The 14,275-nt window shown below is 35.4% G+C and overlaps 2 protein-coding genes across 2 annotated transcripts; one reads left to right on the forward strand and one right to left on the reverse strand.

Annotated features, from left to right (window-relative positions):
* The first annotated feature begins 2,353 nt into the window (after positions 1-2,353).
* Positions 2,354-2,873, forward strand: LOC141594031 (precursor of CEP14-like). The gene has a single exon (XM_074414247.1). It carries the CDS (start codon positions 2,369-2,371, stop codon positions 2,669-2,671), a length of 303 nt encoding a protein of 100 aa, XP_074270348.1. The 5' UTR covers positions 2,354-2,368; the 3' UTR covers positions 2,672-2,873.
* Positions 2,874-11,566: 8,693 nt separating this feature from the next.
* On the reverse strand, positions 11,567-13,720 carry LOC141596182 (protein GRAVITROPIC IN THE LIGHT 1-like). Its single transcript, XM_074416276.1, has one exon. The coding sequence runs from the start codon at positions 13,409-13,411 to the stop codon at positions 11,984-11,986; it is 1,428 nt and encodes a 475-aa protein (XP_074272377.1). The 5' UTR covers positions 13,412-13,720; the 3' UTR covers positions 11,567-11,983.
* Between the last annotated feature and the right edge of the window lie 555 nt (positions 13,721-14,275).

The following is a 14,275-nucleotide window of genomic DNA, read 5'->3' on the forward strand; positions in this document are numbered from 1 at the left end:
TTCCCGGAGTTCAGACGGTCGGTTCGCATCGTAGTTCGTGTCGTTGGATTCCTTGCGTCGTGGGTAAGCTTTTAATATAATTTATATAATGTTTTGTTAAGATTGGTGAAACCCTAATTTGGGATTTGGGGGTTTTATGAATAGTAAGTGATTGGTAGTCTTTATGTGTTATATGTTAGGAGGAGAATTCGTAGAGGAGCCGTTTTGATACAGCCGTAGATACCGTCTGCGTGTTGTGCTTTCCAGGTAGGATTTCCTACTCAGTATTAGTCCCATAATGGGATGATTGTTGATGTGTTAAGATTGATTGTTTAATATCGTAATTGTGTTGTGACGGTTGTGATTGTGATGGTTGTCTCTGGTTCTCGAGATGCGTTCTCGGCTGAGTGGAGTCACTTGCGGGAGTGGCTTCACGCCCTAGTTTCGCCTTCTGTGGAACCCGCCACAGAAGGGATGTGCACATTAATGAGCAGGGTTATCGCTCGTACGATGAGCGGGGCTTAGGTGGGAACGGCAGCGCGGTCCCCCATGGCAGCGGTGGTCCGGTGGACGGTCGGTATTGAGATGATGGGAATTGGTTGGTGGTGTGTGTGTGTGTGTGTGTGATTCGGTTAATTTGTCTGTTTATCTTATTATTGTTATCTATATTAATTGTGTGATTAGTCGACCCCGTTTAAATGTTTTAAAACTGTGGTGATCCATTCGGGGTGGTGAGCGATTTTGCAAGCGGTATATCTTGGATACGCGTGGGATCTAGCTGGGGATGGAGTCATCACATATCAGAGTCTTTAGTCTTCCGCTGTGTTTGTTAGGACAGTTCCTTTCAGTTAGTTGATAGATTGAGAACAGTTGTATTTTGCTTATAGTTGGTTTTGGTTATGTAATCACTTAAACCTTTTTAATAAAGTATGTTTCTTCATTGTCTTATGATTATCATGCCTCGGGTAACCGAGATGGTAGTATCCTTATACCTGAGTGGTCCTGGTAAGGCACTTGGAGTATGGGGGTGTTACACTTACGTTTACCACGACCACTTTGGGCTCCTCCGGCGTCTTGATAGGGTCTGCTTCTCCCAGTGCTCCGTTCAAGTTTCTTGGAGTCACGTTAAGGCCCCGGCCTCCGGACGCTTCCGCCGCTTGTGTCGGCGTGCCTATGTGAGCTGGTGTACTCCCAATTAGGTCCAGGAGTGTCTTCAGTTTTGCTACGTCAACCACCTGCCCCATGATGGTGACCTGGTTGGCGGGCGGCGGCGTGTCCGATGTTATCGGCATTCCGAATTCCGGTTGGACTACTCCGCCGGTGGAGGGTTGCACTACTCCAGAATGGTGAAATGTATCATCTTGGTGTAGCTCGGTTTCGTCGGTCACGACTACTTGTTGTTTCGACATCTTAGCTTTTTGGGTGGGTTTTTTTTTGTGTTTTTGTTTTTGTTGTTTGGGAATGAATATGACTAGCTTCTAGTTTGCCTTCCCCATAGACGGCGCCAATTGTTCCGGGTTTAATTCCAGAGCAGGTGTTTGTTACCACTCGTAGCTAGTAGAATGATGTCCTTGCTTGAATCCTCCTTGCGGTCTCCTGAAACGATGAACAAACTGAGGGCTCGGCTTTGGCCGAGCGTACTCACTCCGACGCTCAAGTCAGTGAACTTAGAGAGAGGTTGTTGTAACTTGGCTAAGAGTATATTGTAGAGAGATAAGGAAGATATTACCAGATGAATAGTGGTTATTAGGTCAATTTGTGTATCTTTTCCTCAATGAAGGTTGAGGAGTATTTATAGGCTTTTACCTTTTGTCACGTAGTGGCCAAGTGGCTATCAGGTGAAAAGACTGTTATACCCTCGGCCGATGGACCTGTGGCAGGCTCGCCGAGGGTCTTGGATATGAGTACGCGGATTTGTGTCCCGGCTGGCTAGTTGTCCGGCCGAGACCAGTGTGACAGCCGAGATGGGCTTCACCGGCTAGACTGTCTAAGTCGTTGACTTTGCTGTAAATACCCTTGACCTTGCTCAATGTGTTGACTTGGTCAGCGGTGCAGAATATGCCCCATCAATGAGAAATCCAAATTTTCTTGCATCATGTAATTATAGACTTTATAGACTATAGTCAACAAAATTGCAAACCTTATATTTTGACATTTATTTCCTTAGTCCTAATTTCGGTGTTTTCCACAAGTTATATGACCCTCAAACTCCATTTCTAACCTCTCCACACCACCAACTTTTTCTTATATATATTCCCATAAACACATGCACATTTATTCCACAAAAAACATCCATATTATTCCCACACTCTTTTTATTTCTTCACACAAACATCAATATTCATAATTATAACCCAAAAAAAAAAATGTATCAATCAAAAAATAATAAAATGTTCTTCATATTATTCTTAATATTATCAATCTCAATCCATGCAAATTGTACGTCAATCTCCCATGCAAGAAAACTTTTGTTGATCAACGAAAGTAAAGCTACTAATAAACAAATTAGGGCATCATTAATCTTAGCTACACTCCCTAAGGGTAAAACCGTCAATTCATCTTCTCCGAGTAAAGGTCATGCATCAACCACCACTACCGCGACTACTCTTCCCGACAAGGAGCTCTTCATGCGTCACCTTGCTGCCATTGACCGGGTACTATGGTCTGTTCCTAGCCCTGGTGTTGGCCATTGAAATATTCATATTATCATCATCTTTATTCACAATAAAAAGATTAAGGTAAATAATACGGAGTACAAATATGGCAATCAAGGGTACGTAACGCGAGTCTGAAGAATTAGTTTACGGTTGATAATAGAGTTATTACAAGTTATTTGGAATATCCCATTTATATGGAAATATTTGTTGTTAATTGTATAGAATTATTATTTACATACAAAATTACGAATATACATCAATAATACGACTTCGGAGTCATACTTATGTTTTACGTACAATTAATGGAATTGCTATATTCTTATGTTCATCATTGTTAACAATGTAACTGTTATACTTCACTTATACGGAGTACATATTTAATCGCGATTGTATGTCCAAAGATTAATGAAATAAACTTTATTAGCTTAAGTTTTAGTCTTCAATTTCCCCTCCCTCTAAACTTGTAAGCAATATACATATTTACGTTTAAAAAACTAGTCACAGAAATAGAGATTTTTCGAGATATTCATTTACGTTTATTATACATTTATATTATACGAGTAAATGAGTAATCAAACTTCCCTCAAAGCGCTTTAATTAATTTACTAAAACGATCACTTATGAAAACTTCGTCTAAACGAAGTAGAGATTTTACGTGATTATCACCATTTTAATTACATTCTTATTTTTCGGATTATAACACAATAATATGAGACTAATAAGCTTGTTGTAACTTGTAAGTACGATTGTAAACAAGCTTATAAAGCAAAGCTTACATAATAAACAACTTAAAAACATAGTAAAAAAATTATCAAATAAATTACGAAAATTTAATAAACTTCCAATTTTCAAAACCGCGACTTTCCCTGTCCACTCATAACTCAACAAATTGTCCTAGACTCCTAAGCTAGTGAAACTTAGGGACATGCTATAAGGAAATTATTCACATCAAATAAGTCAAATCCCATATGTGATATCCCAACAAATTAAATTGTCATATTAAGAATTTGGACATGTTATTGTAAGGAAAATAATTAATGTGAATTAAGTCAAATCCCAAATTAGGTAGTTTGTCTTGGAAAATTTATGTCCGAAGAAATAAGGGAACATAGGACCCCTCATGTCCCATTGTTTGTAGACTTAGTTGTGGGTTAGTGGTACTAATAGTATGGACGTTATGGAGTTACGTTGAGTTGTCTTATTACAAGTATACATGCAACTATACTTCAGATTTGTCGGTCCATCATGTTTTTATTGGTATATGGTGGAGGATCTTAGTTATGTCGGAAGAAGATCTGATTTCGGTTAGTTTTTTATGTTTCTGTGTAAAATTATCATCTGTAATTTAATGATTGAACCTTAAATATTTACACATAAAATTAATAGTTAAACTTCAATTCTGTTACTGTTTACTTCAAGATCCGCCATTATTAATACGGAGTATCAGATATTTAAATTGGGCTTTGATCTGTTAATAGTTTGTGGTCCTTAACGTTTAGCAATGGAAACTTGGGAAGGGTCAACTTTTCCTATAATATAGAAGAATTATAGAATGGGTTAGGGACTTATAGTCATGGCTCATGGAATCATGGGCCATTGATCATGGTTAAGGATGGTAAGAATGTACGGATGAAGATGAAAGCTTTAAAATATTTGGGGTCACAACTTATAATGACCACTAAAACCAGACAAAAAAGGAATTAAAACAAAAGGTGAATCTTATTGTGAAATGGCCTAAAAACGAAATAGTGAACCTTATTGAGAGACATGGGGTAACATTTACGATCGGTTTAAATAAGGCAAACATAAAAGGAGGATTATAAAAGGTCTTAACTTACTGTTTTCAATAAGAGTAAGTTCATGTTCTTTCTGGCTTAATTTCAGTTCAGCTCAGCTATATTCAGTTCAGTTTAGTTTTATTTAGTTCGGTTCAACTCATCTCTTCACAAATTAACCCTTCAGCTTTATTCAGTTAAACTCAGCTCAATTCCATTCAATTTAGTTAAGTTTAGTTCACTTTTCAGCCGAAAATAACAGAACCGATATAACTCGGAAAATTGGTCCAAGAAAACAGGGCCTAAGAGACCCACAGACATTAATGGCAAAATGGCCCATGACTCCATGAGCCATGACCATAAATCCATTAACTTGCCCAAGAGCAGTGACTTGAGCTTTGGAGAGTCAATACACTATTAGCCCAGTCCATCCCAGCCTAAATTGTAAGCCCACAGACATTAATGGCAAAATGTAAAACCTCAGAATTTTTGGTGCGCCGAAAAGCATGATCCTGAAAACAAGCTTAGTACGAAAAATTAAAGCAAATCCTCGAGACCAACAATTTTCTCAACAAAATTTGAAGAAAATTAAACCATCTTTAAATAATGCATAATCGTGTTAATATTTGATTTACATAAATTAGTAGTCTGACAGAAAAACTTGAACGATATCAATTACGGAGTACTTGATTGGTTATCTAAATAAGGCTCGAGTAATTAGTCGGGCAAGGACGACAGCCCTCACTGAACAACGAAAAAAATTAATCTTTTGATTGATTTTTTTTTTGCTGCCACAAAAAAAAAAGGGAAATTCTACCTTGCACCCCTTTAGTATGGGCTAATTGCACTTTTACCTCTCATTTTCAGGAACGTAGTTGCTCATTCATGTACGGATTTTACTCATTCATGGACTTTTTTTCATTATTTTTCCATCAGCTTTGCTTTGCGCAAAAAAAAAAAAAAAAAAAAAACCTCTCTAATTCTCTCCCTCACAACATTAATCAAATTTATCAAATCCGTCAAATTACACAATTATGAATGCTAATTCTCGTATTGATAAAGTAATAATTCTAATTTGTAATTTTATTAATTATATTATATCAAATTAAGCAATTGATATCGACTCATTAAATTAGGGTTTGTTTAAATAGCCGCTGGCGCTGGGGTAAGGAATGGCGGCCGTCGTTGACATTGGGCATAGGCACGGCGGCCGTCGCCTATTGTGGCGGGGACGTTGGTTGCAGGGTATGGTAGAGAGGGGCGTTTGTTGTTGGTTTGCAGTGACGATGGTGGCCGGCGTTGGGATAAAAGACCACGGCCGTCGACGAACTGAGGGGTGGAGTTTGGCCCGCCGTCAATGGTGCCGAGGTTGGTGCCTGATGGTGGTCGCTAGGGTGTGTTTACGGATGTAGAACAATTAGATGAACAATGAACATCATAATTCATACGTTTACTGCTGCTGGTTTTTAAACTTTTTCATTTTCGTTTTTTTCTTTTTTTTTAATGTTTTGTATTTTTTTATTTATTTCAAAACTCGACGGTGAGGGTGGTGGATGGTGGCTGACGGGTGGTGGTTGGATGGTAGTAGGTAGGGTAAGAAAAGAACAAACGAAGAAAATAGAGAGAGATTGAAACAAGGGTATTAAAATAAAATCATAAAAATAAAAGGGGTATTATGGTCATTTACGCCCATGAATGAGTAAAACTGGTACATGAATGAGCACCACCCATCAGGAAATGCCACTTACCCTCCAATTTCTTAGTTATTCTCACTTCTACCCCTCAAGTATATGTTAATCTCTCACTTGTACCCATACTTTTAAGGAAAGTCCACACTACAACATCCTAGTTACATAGAAATCGTGACTATAAATCCATAATACTAAGTACCAACAATTAAGAGTTAAATGAATTCTCGCTTGTCTTTATGAAGTGGGAAGAAGTGTTAACTATCGTCAAGTAAAATGCCAAGAGCTACGTAAACAATATGAAGAAGAGTACCCAAATTGAAATTATTTGTTCTCTCCAACAAACTAATAGGAATATTTATAAGAGTTGGCCTCAACCATCATCTTAAGGTTTTGGTTGAGATGGTTCATCTATCATGGTATCAGAGCCAGTGTAGCCGAAGCAGTTGAGCCTCAACCATCACCTTAAGGTTTTGGTTGAGATGGTTGATTAGGAAATGGGAGGGTACAAATGGGCTTTCTTGAAAAGTAGGGTACAAATGAGATTAGCCCATAGTACATGGGTACAAGTGAGAATTTCCCAAAAAAATATATTAAATTACTTTACTAGTAGTTTGTTGCCGCTGAAATTTTATGTCCGAACAAAAAATTCCGGCTCCGTCTCCGTTACTGAAGCAATCGGTATTGTTAAATGTTTCTTTACTGCATGTTTTTATTAACCATGTGGGTAGATCATTGTTACTTTGGGATGTGATGTGTGAATGTGTGACATAAGTGGCACTTTTACCACTCGAATTTGTCTTTGTTTTATGCTTTTCATGTCACTAGATCGACTGATAGACCATACATGTTTGCTATCATCACTATTCACTTCTCAGCTCTCACGTACATGCCTACATGTTGGGCTATATTTCTGGTATCTCCCGTCTAAGATGTACTCGTATTTCCTATCCTACACCTGACAAATAAATACGGTCAATAGAGAGTACCCATTTGGGGTGGAATCATTTGTAGGACAATAATAACGGTACAAAAATAGAGTTATATCGAGGGGCGGATCCAGGATTTTTGTACAAGGGGCACAAAATTATTTTTTAACAAATTATTTTTCATTTTACTTCGTATAATGTACTTTATACATATTATAATTTATTTTTTCTATAAAATATACAAAAGTAATGAGCTAAATGTTCTTTGTACATCATAATTTTTTCTATAAAATATACAAAAGTAATGAGCTAAATGTTCCTTGTACACCACAAAAAATTCTTAATTATTTACTCTTTTACAAAACGTCGTGTATAAGATGTCTTATTTAAGATAAAACACATTTTACTTAGATAAACATTGAACATAGCAAAACAATTGTTGGGGGAGTCGAACCCTGGACGCCCCTCAATAAGTTCAAGCCTTTCTACCAAGTGCACTACAATAATTGTTTGACAATTATCTGCACATACAAATATATATTCTTGAACCTTCATGGTAGGCACGTGCCCACCCGGACCCCCTAGATCCGCCCCTGGTTATATCCTCATTATAATGAACTTTTTACTCATTGTATGTTTACAAAATCAAAAGTTTTTTATATGAAATTGGTGTTCAAAATAGAGAACAAATTTCACACTTATAAGGAACATTACCAGTTTACTATTGTTATTGTCCGGCCTTAACTTTATGATTAGAGGTAGTCAACGATGGGGTGAGCTCAGTCAAACCGCCCCGCCCCAGTGGGCTGAAAAATGACAAACTCCAGCCTAGCCTAGGGCTTTTTCTCCCTAGTGCCTCGTCGGTCTCGAGTCAGACTTCGATCCTTTAACTCACCCCTCCCGGGCCCGTAAACATAAAAAAATCAGTATTTATAGTTATGACCCGAGCTAGGGCCGCATTTAAGTGAGCCTGACCCAACCCACCTCCTCCGCTGACTCCTCCTAATGTCAGTTCATCAGGGTTAGGGTAACGTAGCCCATCCCTGACTCGGCCCATACACACTGGTCCATACATGTCTTTTTAATTTCTAGTTTTGTTGGATTTGAAACTTTGAGTTTGTTAAGATCATAAGGATGGTAAAATTAACTCTCATGACGACCCTCTGTTTAGATTAATTAGTATGTATTCTCTATAATTTAGTAAACCGATGATAATCCCTCAACGTAGATTAATACTGTGCATTACTCATTAGTCATTACCAATCAATCCAAATGTCCACAAAGCGACCGCTATAAAAACAAAACTTGTGAATTTTATGACTCTTGGGCATGCCTTTTCCTCATCTAACAAGAGTTGAAGATCCAAGACTCCAAGAGGTCATATAGCAATAGATTGCAAACATGGAAAAAAGGGTCACATCATGTGAAGACATGCACATCCAAACAAACCAAAGGCAATATTATTCAATTATTCAAATGAATGAAGCGCTAAATGTGGGGGATCTCACTCTTTGAAGACCATTAATTGAGAAGAAACAAAATGATAAGAGCATGAGAAAAACCAATCATCTTTAACACTACTACTACTACAATTACTAGTATTATTATATTTCCATGTATAGACATGTACGTTGTACATTATTTGTCATGAAACTTTATGCTTACATTAATTAATTTTTGTTGAAACGGCTACATAAATTAATATTATAGGTACACATTTCAAAAAGATGGAAGATTTGAATCGAACCCTCTTATTCTCTGCCTAACCACTTCATAAAGTGCTCACGAATAACAATTAGGTGGAAATTATATGATGTTTCCATGAACATGGTGATATATAGATCACAACTTCTCGTTCTTGTAATAAGCCCGTGACGGAAAAATGTGGCTATTTTATAATAAAATATACTCCTTTCAATTCAATCGAAACTACTCAATTACTTTTTAAAGTCAACCTTGTTAAATTTGACATCGATTATATTTAATTAAATTTTTAAAATTTATACATAAAATTGACATATTTACGTTTGTTATAAAAAGAGGTTTCGGAAAATTATAATTTCGATACAAGAAAATAATATACAAATGAAGAAAAACGTAGTCAAAACGTAGTCAAAGTGGGTAGTTTGGATTGGATTGGACGGAGCAGTTATTATCTGATAAATATAAGTTATAGACAGTTACTCTCTCTGTCCTAGTTATTTGTTGTTCATTCCATTTTGAATGTCTCATTCAATTGTTGTCTTTTCTATTTTAGGAATACATTTAATGAGCAAATTGATCATTCACATTCAATTTGGTCTACTTATCATTTAATAATTGTCCCCCTCCTCTTTCCTTAATCTTTGTGTCAAAACCAAAGGATAACAATTGACCGAAACAGAGAGAATACTTTTTATTACTCCCTCCACTTTTTTATATATGACGTTTTGCATTTACGAGGTAAGCCTTTGACTTTAATATTTACAAAAATATATTTATTCAAAAAATATAAAAATGGTACCATTAAATTCCTTACGAAAAACTCTTTCATATGAGTATACATATCATAATATTTAGTCTTATATTTTAAGAGATATTGAAGAGAGAAGGGAGTATCTCGAAATGTGAGAAAGTCATATATAAAAAAATAGAGGGAGTATAAAATAATCACGTTTTTTTTTTCACAATTTGCAAAAGGCTGCATTAGTTATCAAACTTATTGCACCCTATTGCCTTATGAATCTAAAAACTTAACTTAACTTAACTTAACTTATAAGAGCTTAACTTTCTGAATTAAACCGAATTGAACTTATAAAAATTGAACTGAACATATAAAAGTTGAATTTTTATTAGCTGAACTTATAAGAACTAAACTAAAATCAAAGGGGATGATTTTAAGTCCAAGAAAAGGGACCCGAGAGATGTATAAAATGAGTTTAGTATGTAGTGAGTTATGTTCCTTTAATAGCCTTAAATTGAATGTATTACTTGAATGTATGTAAGGCCAGTAGCCTATTTTGGGATAACATCTAAATTGTAGAGGAGAACTGAAAAGAAGCGGAAATGAAGAGAATCTAAACTAAAGTTGTTTTGTGAAGCACAAATCGCTAAGAGTGAATTATCTTATATCATCTACTAAAACTACATATAACAACAAACCTGATGTGAATTATCTTTTTTTACGGTTGTAAAAAAAAAAAAAAAAAAACTACATATAAAACACATTCTTTAAAAGCTAACTACAAATTGATTAAAATAATTCATAGCGAATTTGATAACTATGACTTTGCGAGTCGATGGCCAAATCGATAAGGAGTAAGGTGGTATGTACACTCATGATATTATTACTTTCGAATGGCATATCTTTGAAGGCTCCTCCCCGTGTGGGTCCATCTTCCACATTGATTAAAATACAATTATACTTGATTGAATCCTTTATTATTTAAATTGTTTATTCACAATTAGAGGCCCCTTAATCCCACGCGCCACCCCCCAATAGTCAATAGACCAGCATTACTATATCCTTTCCTTTTCATGACACGACCAAAGTTCATCTTTCAAGTGGGGTACCATCATCAAGTCCCATTTTCAAAGTTGAATAAATGATCCTACCATTCAAGTTGAGATTGTAAATGTTTATGATTCTTGTTCAAGACGGTTAATCCGTCTTAAACTTAAAACATGTTAAATATGTGATAGATTTGAGATAAACTGAATACATATTAACCAGTAATAAGCTTGTTTCAGATATCTAGGCGGTAAGCTATTTTAATCTGTTTTTATCTTAAGACAGATATGATTGTCTCAAGAGAGAACGATTGTTACACAATTGGGATTCTCAGTTGGTTGGGTTTTACGATGACATGGTATATCGGGTGTGTTTAACATTTTCTCGAGCTCGAGTCTCGACCAATCTTTAGGGTCACAAGAGTACACAAACTTGATTGCTAGCTACAAGACTACAAGTTGTATGGAATGTTGATAGAAAAAGTTGCATGGAAATTTTATTTGTTGCAAATAGTATTCCAAATCCAAGGAGCTAAAAAACAACATATAACACACAATCTAGTAAAGGTTAAAAAGGATCCCACAAAGTTAAATTACCAAATTAAGGGAAGATTTGTTACTTCTTAAATAAGTTACTATAAGATGGATAACAATGAAATTAGGATAAAAGAGCAATTCTTTATTCAACAAAGGACCACCTAAATATCTAAGGAATTAAATTTAGTATGGACAATTACATTTCACTAAATAAAAATTTATGAATAATTACCATTTATTATAAAATCAGTCCGTCTCATTATAGACGGACACTATCCGTGTATAGTTATACAGTATACGGATAATGTCTCTCTCACAAATTAAACTGGGTAGTGTAAGTGGGGTATCCATTTCCCACTCACTTGCACTACCCACTTTAATTTGTGAGAGGGACACTATCCGTCTATAGCTATAGACGGATAATGTCCGTCTATAATGAGAATTTGTGTTATAAAATAGTCATATTTTCTCTGTTACATTTTGTGATCATCACAAAATACACTAACTATAAGATGAATAACAATGAAATTTACATAAAAGAGAAATTCTTTATTCAACATAAGGACCCTCTAAATGTCTAAAAGTATAGCAAGGACAATTACATTTCACTAAATAAACCACTAAATAAAATTCTAACATATTAAACAAAAACTAACACTACAACATTGTAGTACTATTGATTATCTACATTATACTTTTATCATAGAACATGACAATGAAATTAACCTAACTAAAGTACCAATGTGCCTTAATTATCCACTAATTATTATCTACAAATGAGGTAGGAACTAACTTGGTAGATCCAAATCAGTTTCAATCAAGGCTTGAACCAGGATCTCCCAGAGAATAGTAATGCGTAAAACGATAAAATCACGTTTAATTTCAAAACGTATTTCCTGACTCTGCCACTGTGTACATCGACTCATGATCTCATTTCTTAACCGGAGACGTATAAACAAGACTTTGAATTACCGTCTTACCGACCTTAAACCCGGGAACGACCGTGAACGCGGCCATAACCGATTCGTCACCAGTGAAAACCTCCTCCTCTCCGACGACACTCTCCATATAAACCTCGGAAAATCGACACCCTCTTTTAACCTGAAACGCCACGGCCGGCGGATCAAAACTAAAAGCTAAACAATGCAATAACCAAACCCTCCTCGCCATTTCGGCGAAAAGCGAGAAAAATTCAGTTTCCGGAAATGCCCCTGAACTTATAACCTTCCTTTGCTCCAAATTCCCAAAAATTGAACACTCCATCTTTGGATGAACAACCTTCAAATACTTCCCTTTGCAAAATCTAGCAAAAGGGCATTTTGGGGATTGTGTAAAAACTTGAATTGTTGTCAAAGATTGCATTTTTATAAAACTATCAAAGAAAAATTGTTGTTTATTGTTATTATTGTTACTATTAAACCCTAATTTAACTTCATCTGGAAGAAAAAAATTATGATGATTAAACCCATCAATCATAATTTGAGCAACATATGATTCAAACGCATAAATCTTATGCTTAGATTTAGCAAAAACAACATTTGGTTGTATCGCTTTCGCTGCTAAATCCATATCCCAATTTTTCGATTCCATTTCGCGCACCAAGTGTTTGATGAAATGCCTCAACGACCGTAAAAAATGATGAAGAACCCTACTAAAATGACATTGATTTAATTCTAGTAGCGTAATATTATTCCTAAGTGGGAATAATGCGCCACTAGAATTAAGTCTTTTTTCAAGAGACTTATTTCCACGTGTAACATCCTCAAATTTCCGACTTAAAGACGCGATTTGCGCGTCTTTTTGTTCCATTTTCCATTCCATTTGTTTCATAGTAATTTCATATGTTTTTATATTACTTTGTTGCTCTTGTATTTCAGCTAACAATTGTGCAACATGTGGTGGTGGAAGATCCAAATGTTTACATACATACTTTTGTTTTAGTTCAGAAAGCACCATCAACTCACTAACCAAATCTTCATCGGCGGATTTTATCGCTTCGCCATTGTAAGGAAATTGAGCACTTTGTAGCTCAGCATAAGCGGCTTTTATTGACGAAACACTTGCAAATAGTTTCGCAACAAGAGCTTCTTTAACAACATTGTTGTTATTATAACAATGTTGTTGTTGTTGTTGCCTTTCGTCTGAATTTGCAAGATTTTTACGCGATTTTTGTTTAGTTAATTTAGGGTCTGAGGATCTTATATCTTTGATTTTGATATTAAGTTCTTCAGAAAGAGTTTTGAGTTTTGTTTGTGTAGGAACAAATCTTGAAGGTGTTTGAGGATCAATACATTTGGAAAATTTCTTGGAAAATTTGCTTCTTGTGGATTCAGATGAAGGTGGTTTCATGCAATCCATATATTATGAATTATGAAATGAAAAATGGTTGATTTTTATGGAAGTTTTTTTTTGTTTGGGTGTTTTTAGTATCTTTATTTGAAGATGAAAAGGAAGTGTGACATGGGAAAATGGTTTGGTGTTCAAATGAGAAAATACTAAGACCATCTTTATCGGTTGGGCAAGGGGGAGGTCTTGAGTAGGTCTGAGCAAATAAAAAAAGGAAAACAAAATGAAAAGCTTGAACGAGTAGCAAAGTCGGTCCTCTGCAGACCATCTGGAACTAGTTTTAGCCCTCCTTTTGTATGCTACGTGGCATTAAGGCATTGGGTGGGAAAGTTTAATAAACAAGATAAAAAAAATCTTACTTCATTTGTTTGTTAAAAATGATTTTATTTAAATTCTAGGCATTAAACCAAAAAAATAATTACACCAAAATTCATAATTTTTTATGCTCTACAAATAGAGACCACATATGATATATTTTAGAGTTCGTTTTAATTTTATGTGAAAAGTAGGTTAAGGTAGGGCTTGATAAAACATGAAAATAAGAACAAGGGCTGCAACTAGGTTAAGGGAAAAAAAATTAATAATTTAATGCAAGAACCAGGTCTACAAGACCTACGGATAAACATAGTCTAAGGAATGTATGAAAAGGAAATCATATCAAATTAAAAATTAGATTTTTTTTTAATAATTTAGGTTTAAGGATACAATTGGTCTCGTCTATGATAATTATATTCGTCTTAAGTGGAAAACAGGTCAAATACTATCCCAGATGTGTTATTTTTGTAGGCATTTTTTTTTGTCTCATTTATCTATTTGACTCGTTTTATTATTTAAGGCGAACATGGCCGTCTCAAATGAGGATTTGTGTTAAGGATA

The sequence above is a fragment of the Silene latifolia genome, chromosome 8, assembly GCF_048544455.1.
Source record: "Silene latifolia isolate original U9 population chromosome 8, ASM4854445v1, whole genome shotgun sequence".
In the NCBI taxonomy this organism is placed as follows: domain Eukaryota; kingdom Viridiplantae; phylum Streptophyta; class Magnoliopsida; order Caryophyllales; family Caryophyllaceae; genus Silene; species Silene latifolia.

What these genes read in the sequence shown, in the direction of transcription:
- LOC141594031 (XM_074414247.1), top strand. Translation starts at nt 2,369, where the DNA reads ATGTTCTTCATATTATTCTTAATATTATCAATCTCAATCCATGCAAAT.
- LOC141596182 (XM_074416276.1), bottom strand. Translation starts at nt 13,411, where the DNA reads ATGGATTGCATGAAACCACCTTCATCTGAATCCACAAGAAGCAAATTT.